This window comes from Oreochromis aureus, linkage group 3 (genome assembly GCF_013358895.1).
Source record: "Oreochromis aureus strain Israel breed Guangdong linkage group 3, ZZ_aureus, whole genome shotgun sequence".
NCBI lineage: Eukaryota > Metazoa > Chordata > Actinopteri > Cichliformes > Cichlidae > Oreochromis > Oreochromis aureus.
In genome coordinates, this window is record NC_052944.1 from 45,996,445 (window position 1) to 46,004,688 (window position 8,244).

At 39.8% G+C, this 8,244-nt stretch overlaps 1 protein-coding gene across 1 annotated transcript; it reads left to right on the forward strand.

Annotated features, from left to right (window-relative positions):
• The first annotated feature begins 420 nt into the window (after positions 1 to 420).
• LOC120439388 (tripartite motif-containing protein 16-like) lies at positions 421 to 2,672 on the forward strand. The gene has a single exon (XM_039610332.1). It carries the CDS (start codon positions 565 to 567, stop codon positions 2,239 to 2,241), a length of 1,677 nt encoding a protein of 558 aa, XP_039466266.1. The 5' UTR covers positions 421 to 564; the 3' UTR covers positions 2,242 to 2,672.
• The last annotated feature ends 5,572 nt before the right edge of the window (positions 2,673 to 8,244 follow it).

An 8,244-nucleotide genomic window follows, 5' to 3' on the forward strand; every position in this document is an offset into this window, starting at 1 on the left:
TTAAATACTTCCTTCTTTTAGACCCGCTCAGGAAATCAGAACATTTGATCAGAAAAAAATAAAGAAGAAGGAAAAAAAGGCTGGGCATGATTTTCAGACTCACATGCAGTTGTATTATTTTAAAAAGAATAATTTAATGACCATTTTGAGTGAATGCACTAAAACAATAAAATTAACTAGAATAATATAAATAAGTTCCATGTTTCCAGCAAACTGAATTCTTGTTAAACACTGTTTGGGATGAACAAACAGGTCTTAGATTCCAGAAGTTCTAATCTTTGTCACTTATGTGTAACTTAGTTTGTAATGTAGCGTTGGCTTCCCCGTTGTTACATAGTGGTACCTTCTTCATTCACAATTTTCAATACAAATTTGATGTTGACTCACTGTTGCTTGTGTTCCCTTGTTCAGATATGCAGATTACAGATGGGTGAAACCAACATGTGCTCATGTTTCTGAGCTGACAGGATCCATTCACTGCAGAAACACAGGTTTAGACCAGAGATCAAACTGCTTTCACCAAAACAAAAGAAACTCACACAGTCACTGACACTGAGAGGAGAAATGGCACAGAAAGGAGTTCAGCTGGACCGAGAAACCTTCTCTTGTTCCATCTGTTTGGATCTACTGAAGGATCCGGTGACTACAGCCTGTGGACACAGCTACTGCATGAACTGTATTAAAAGTTTCTGGGATGAAGAGGACAGGAAGGGAATCCACAGCTGCCCTCAGTGCAGGAAGACTTTCATACCGAGGCCTGTCCTGGAGAAAAACATCATGTTAGCAAATTTAGTGGAGCAGCTGAAGAAGACTGGACTCCAAGCTGCTCCAGCTCATCACTGCTATGCTGGACCTGAAGATGTGGCCTGTGATGTCTGCACTGGGAGGAAGCTGAAAGCCATCAAGTCCTGTTTATTCTGTTTGGCATCTTACTGTGAGAAACACCTCCAACCTCACTATGATGCAGCTCCATTAAAGAAACACAAGCTGGTGGCCCCCTCCAAGAAGCTCCAGGAGAACATCTGCTCTCGTCATGAGGAGGTGATGAAGATTTTCTGTCGTACTGATCAGCAGAGTATCTGTTATCTCTGCACAATGGATGAACATAAAGGCCATGAAACAGTCCCAGCTGCAGCAGAAAGGACTGAGAAGCAGAAGGAGCTCGAGGTGAGACGACTAAACATCCAGCAGAGAATCCAGGAGCGAGAGAAAGATGTGAAGCTGCTTCAACAGGAGGTGGAGGCCATCAATGGCTCTGCTGATAAAGCAGTGGAGGACAGTGAGAAGGTGTTCACTGAGCTGATCCGTCTCATCCAGAAAAGAAGCTCTGATGTGAAGCAGCAGGTCAGATCCCAGCAGGAAACTGAAGTGAGTCGAGTCAAAGAGCTTCAGGAGAAGCTGGAGCAGGAGATCGCTGAGCTGAAGAGGAAAGACGGCGAGCTGGAGCAGCTCTCACACACAGAGGATCACAACCAGTTTCTACACAACTACCCCTCACTGTCAGCACTCAGTGAGTCTACACACTCATCCAGCATCAATATTCGTCCTCTGAGGTACTTTGAGGATGTGACAGCAGCTGTGTCAGAGACCAGAGATAAACTACAGGACATTCTGAGAGAGGAATGGACAAACATCTCACTGACAGTCACTGAAGTGGATGTTTTACTGTCACCAGCAGAGCCAAAGACCAGACCTGAATTCTTAAAATATTCACGTGAAATCACACTGGATCCAAACACAGCAAACACACATCTGTTATTATCTGAGGGGAACAGAAAAGTAACATTAATGAAACAACAACAGTCTTATTCTGATCATCCAGACAGATTCACTGGATGGCCTCAGGTCCTGAGTAGAGAGAGTCTGACTGGACGTTGTTACTGGGAGGTGGAGTGGAGAGGGGGAGGAGTTGGTGTAGCAGTCGCATACAAGAACATCAGCAGAGCAGGGATGGGCGATGAATGTTTATTTGGAAACGATGACAAATCTTGGCTATTATATTGTGAAACAGACTGTGTTAGATTTCTTCACAACAAAGTCCAAACTGACCTCTCAGCTCCTCAGTCCTCCAGAGTAGGAGTGTACCTGGATCACAGAACAGGTATTCTGTCTTTCTACAGCGTCTCTGAAACCATGACTCTCCTCCACAGAGTCCAGACCACATTCACTCAGCCGCTCTATGCTGGAATTTGGCTTTATCCTTCTCATGGAGACACTGCAGAGTTGATTAAAGTCAAATAGAGAAGACAGGTTCATGTTGATCCCTGACCATTATATGTACTTGTGCAGTTTCTAAATGAGGCTTTACATTTTAGAAGCTGAGAAGTTCAGTGGTCCATTGATGTGTGAAAATAATATTGCACTGATTCAAACTGTACTTACATTTATATACCTTACATCAATATAAATCTGAATTTGTTCTTATGGCTGATAATCATGTGAGTTTAAATGATACTACTCTTCATATTCAGCATGTTTGAAATCTTTCATCAGTCTGGTTAGTGGTTTTATTCTGTAGTTGCTGTAGTGGGTTGTCAAATGCAACAATATATTGGAGCTGCAGTGATTCATCAGTTAGTCAATGATTAGAGAATTGATTGTTTTCTAATTATTTTAGTCACATTTAAAGCTGGTTCCAGTTTCTGAAATGTGAAGATTGTTGATTTTCTTGATCATATCTGACCGTAAACTTAATGTCTTTGAGGTTTGAACTTTTACAAAAGAAATTGAATCTTTGAGGTTTTTATATTGTTATTATTGTATCTACAGTGATGACATTTAATGTCATTTTTCAGATGTAAAGTTTGATCACACTCGATCATTTATAAATGTAAGTATAAAAACTAAATAACACAGGCCTGTATATTGTGGAGGATAGACATGTTTCATTGCCCTGAGCTGTGTCTGGCAGGCAGAGCGTCTCCACAAATCTGATGCTTCTGATTTGGAGAAAATGAGCTGAGGGAGACCCCTGGTGGACAAACACAGACATGACAGGAAGAAAGACTAAAGTGCAGAGTGGAGACAAACAGCTGGAAATGCTTGTTGGAAAGGATTGTCATGCTTCAGAAAAACACACAGCACACACTCTAACAGTCCTTTATTTGCACTGAAGGAGACACGTGAAGAAACCAAATCACACAATAATGAAGTGAACACATTTATAGCCAGTGTTCAAGATGATGGATAGAAATGAAAATCATGAAGCATTTGTTCACTTTTAGGTCTGTTTCTTACAGCAGAAGCAGCATTTACATGAACTCACTGGCCTTTTTCCACTGAACGCTCTCTTCTTCATCAACTCATCTTCCTAAAAAGTGGATCTACCAACAGTTTATTTCTTTGTTATTGTGATTAAAATGTCAAACAAATATATTTTCCACTTTTTGTGTGACAGATGCAGGAATTTCTCTGTCCTGCATGTGGAGAAATCTGCTGTTAAATCAGAACATTAACAGGTTTCAGGTTGTGTTCAAACACATATTACTGTGTATCATGTGTCAGCAGGCATGTGTTAACAGGGATTATAAGACACTTTAGTGGCTTTAATGCATATTTATATGTTTAACATATTTCTGTTTGTTCATATATAAAAACATGTGTTTTTTGTCTGTTTATCTTTGACCTTGTAATTAGTTCCCACAGTGAATTCATCATGTAAATCTCTAATAAAGTGGGAACAATGACCAGCTTGTCACACAGTTTGTTATCCTTGTATACAGTCTCTGCTGCTGTGTGCTGTGCTGCACTCACTCAGAGATAAGAGTACATGTACAGTTATCCCACTGACACAGAGAGGAGAAAAATATTTGGCTTCATTCATAAAATCTGAGCTACACATTAAAACAACAATATATATGTAAATGAATCATATTCAAGCAGCTCATTTGAACTGTTTTCTCCCCACATACATACTTAATATGGAGCAATAAGGACATCCATTATAATGTTTTTGTTATCATACAAAGAATTTCTGGACCAATTCAAAACATCCATAAAACCAAAAGAATCTGCTGTAGTTTTTGATGCTGTACCAAAAAGTGTCCTCATACTGTTACCAAACTCTGCTGTTGATGATTCAGTGTCTTCGGTCTTTTTGCCAACTTTTCTTTTTTTCCTATTTATGCAAGTTATATCAGCAGCCTCAGCAGCCTTTAAAAAAGAAATGGAAGTAATATCATTAATATTTCAGATAAAGCAACAATTTACTGGTTTACTCTCAGTTCCTATGTTGATGAAAATAATTTTCATTCAGTCACCAACCTTCAATCTTTAAGTGAATTTATTGTCATATTGTTCATTTTGTCTCCATCACTTTATTCATTGGATGTGAGATGATTCATGATCAGCTAAAGAGAAAGACGGTTTATTATTTTGCAAAGACTATAAGGCAGTGTGGTGGGGTGTGGTTGGGGTGTGGCTGCAGGGGAGGAGTGGAGCAGCAGGTTCAGGTTGTGTGTCAGGGGAGGCTGGTCTTTGCAGCCAGCGAGCATCATCTAATCATTCTTCTCTATTTTCTTTCTTCATTCTTCCACCGCCGGAGAGGAGAGATCTGATCGGCGCTGGTGCAGCTGGAGGAGCTGGGAGAGAGTGGAGAGCTGAGCTCTGCAAACTGCAGAAGTGCACACACGTATAATAAAAGTCTGCATATGCATCTGCCGGGTCCTTTGTGTCCACAGGCACATTTTTATTTTCCACAAGAAACACATGCTGTGGCTTCAAGTTTTAATTTCTGGAAAACTCAGAAGGGAGAGAACCTTTGGATTCTTAGGGAAATAAATCAGGAGGTGTTGCCACACTGAGAAGTTCTTTTCAGGTAAAGATACTTAAAATGTTGCTCACAGATATGGAAGATGGATTATTTTACTTATTACATTTATGGATGATATTTTTGTATTGGGGAACATATGTGGTTAAAACCGTTTGTACAACAGTCAAATGAACAAAATTATTTTTCAGGAATTCAAAGTGAAAATTGGTTCTTTATTTTAGATACCTTTATGAATGCAAAACTAACTTTAGGATGAGATGTGAATTGCATCAATAATCCCCAAATAGACTGTATGCTGGCTTGTACACATAGACAAGACACGAGAGTTCTTGCTCCTCTTAACGTACTCAGGTACACCGTAGAACTGGTGAACACAAATGTACAATAAAATTATATTTCAACATTAAAACATATTTAAATATACATTGCATAAAATATAAACACACATACCACTTTGGCCTGCAAGTGGACAAACCGCATATTTGGAAATGAAGCACTTCTTATTTCTTTCTTAGCTTGATATTCACGCAGCTAGACCGTCACCATGAGCAGCTTCCCTGACCTTTTTTTAAACAGGAAGTGACCTCTGCCCTTACCTTAAACTTACTCAATTAATCAATTATTTTTCCAGGTGTCACATTAACAGTATATTAATCCTTTATGCAAATAGGAAAATGTTAGGAAGTCCCTGCCCTTTGTACACACAGCCCGTCACGGGGTGGCTGCAGCTCAGGAGGTAGAGCAGGTCACCTGCTGATCGGAAGGTTGGAGGTTTGATCCCTGGCTCCTCCAGGCTGCATGTCAAGGGCAAGATACTAACCCCAAGTTGCTCTCTGATGCATCCATCGGAGTACGAATGTGTGTGAATGTAATTAAGAAAGCACTAAGTACAGAGAAAGTGCTTGTGAGAATGAGTATGATTGGGTGAATGTGGCATGTTGTATAGAGCACTTTGAGTACTCCAGGAGAGCAGAGAAGTGCTATATAAGAATCAGTCCATTTACCATAAAAACAAAACCATACGAAAAATAAAATGCATTTTTAAGATAGAGAGATAGATCTGCACCGTATCATTTAAATTCAGTTGAATTCAATTCATTTCAGTTCAATTCAGTTTTATTTATACAGCGCCAAATGACAACAACAGTCGCCTAAAGATGCTTTATATCATAAGATAGACCCTACAGTAATACATACAGAGAAAAAGCTTAACAATCATCCCACACACCCCTCACACACACTCTTCACCCTGCTGCCTTCTGGAAAGAGTGTGTACTGTGGACTTTACCACTTCACATGGTTGGAATGACAATAAAGCCATGTGACTAAAACTATCAATATTTACTGATCATAGGGCAACCTTTTTAAATTTGGTACACCAGTCAATAAGACATGTTCCAATATATTGGAAATTAAATAATATCTCTCTTTTACACATGGAGCTTTGTTTGGTGCAGTTTAATGACATCAGGCACCTGAATTACACAACACTTCACCATGGTCCAATCAAACGCCACACATCTTCCTCTTTGTGTGCTGACGTCTCAGTGTGAAAATCTGTTGTTTAGTTCACTGTGGAAAAAATAAATATCTGTAACATTCAGCAGTTTTAAACTATTATAATAATGAGGCCTTAACAGCAAGTGAAAGAATCACACACAGCAGCCCAGCACCTCCTCCTCATACTGGTCACCAGTCTGGTCACAGACGGTTGTGAGATGGCATCGCATTCTTCAACCACTATTTGTTGCCCATCAGCCAGCGTGGTTGTGCAGGTCACAGAATAAGTTGTTTGGCATTGACACAGAACACATACTCACCTCTGCTGCTCAACCCACAAATGCATTTTCCTCACAGATGTGGCTCCATTTAAGGTTTCACAGAGGTGAGAGATTCACTGCCAAGAAGCACTGTTACAACAAATAAATGACCAAACACAAATGTCCTTACTTTTTGTGCTAAAATTCTGATTTTATAATATATAAGATTGATATCAGGGCCAGAGCAGATGGACTAGACGCCGAGCAACTTTGGTGGTGACGGATTAGACTGAATTCATTTCATTTCATTACACAAAACAGAGAGAACAGATTAATGCTGCCATATTTACAGCCTGCACAACAAATTCAAGCATAAAGAACATCAACATGAACCTGTAATAACCGTACATGCACAGTACACTCACAGCAAATTTGTTTTAATGTCTCAAGTTAAATTGTACTTTCATAAAACCAGCCTCCTCCTCAGTAATGCTACTATAATTGGTGTAGATGCTCTTAAACCTCTTGTTAATCAAATAACTAATTAACTGAATAACTGTCGGGCCTGTGGTGATTTTATAATATTTTCATTTCTTAGTTTTTACAAATGAAAATGTTAACATAACATCACATTTGTGGGGCGATGATGAATCTGTAAATCCAAGAATGGTACATGGCCTGTATTTGTATAGCACGTTACTTAGTCCCTAAGGACCCCAAAGCGCTTTATACTACATTCAGTCATCCACACATTCACACACTGGTGATGGCAAGCTACATTGTAGCCACAGCTGCCCTGGGGCACACTGACAGAGGCGAGGCTGCCGGACACTGGCGCCACCCAGATGAACCCAAACTGCTCATTAAATAGAAACTATAGCAACAACTCCTGTGACAACAACCTGTGGACACAGCTGCTGTATTAAAAGTTTCTGGGATGAAGAGGACAGGAAGACTTTCACACTGAGGCCTGTCCTGGAGAAAAACACCAAGTTAGCAGCTTTGTTGGAGCAGCTGAAGAAGACTGGACTTCCAGCTGATCACTGCTATGCTGGTCAAGAGAAACTCTGCAGCAGTCAGGAGGGAGAGCAGCTTGGACTGAAGCAGGAGGCTGATACCTTCTCATAATTATGAGGAAAGTGACCACAGTGAACCAAAACCCAACAATGAGCAGCTTCGTTCTCTCAGCTCTCCTGAAGCAGAGAAACGAGATCATGAAGAAAGTTAGGATGTAGACTCAGGATCTACTAGAAATGCAGAGCTGAAGAAAAAGCTGATGAAGAAAGAAAAGACAAATATCCAAAAGAACCTGCTGTAGTTTTTGATGCTGTACCAAAAAGTGTCCTCATACTGTTACCAAACTCTGATGTTGGTGATTTAGCCTTCAGTTTAGAAGAATTTATGACAGCTTTATATATTTTTGTCACTTGTGTGTTGAAAGAGAAATAACAAAGAACCATATTAGTAATATAATTAGTTTTGTTACTGTCTCTGCTTCTAAACACGCCTGCTCTTCCTTATGTAATGATATACAGCAGGAGAATGCATGAAGGACCTGTGATAAATACTGTATCAATAACAAGGTTAAAGAAGTGTCTTTCAACATATCGCAGATTTGTTGGACCTGTTTACACTGTCTCTATAAGTTTTGGAAACCAAAAACAAACAAACAAACAAAGGCGTCTGCTCAGTCACGTGACCGCACGACAACAA

Excerpts from the sequence above, each read along its gene's own strand:
- LOC120439388 (XM_039610332.1), top strand. The coding sequence starts at position 565 with ATGGCACAGAAAGGAGTTCAGCTGGACCGAGAAACCTTCTCTTGTTCC.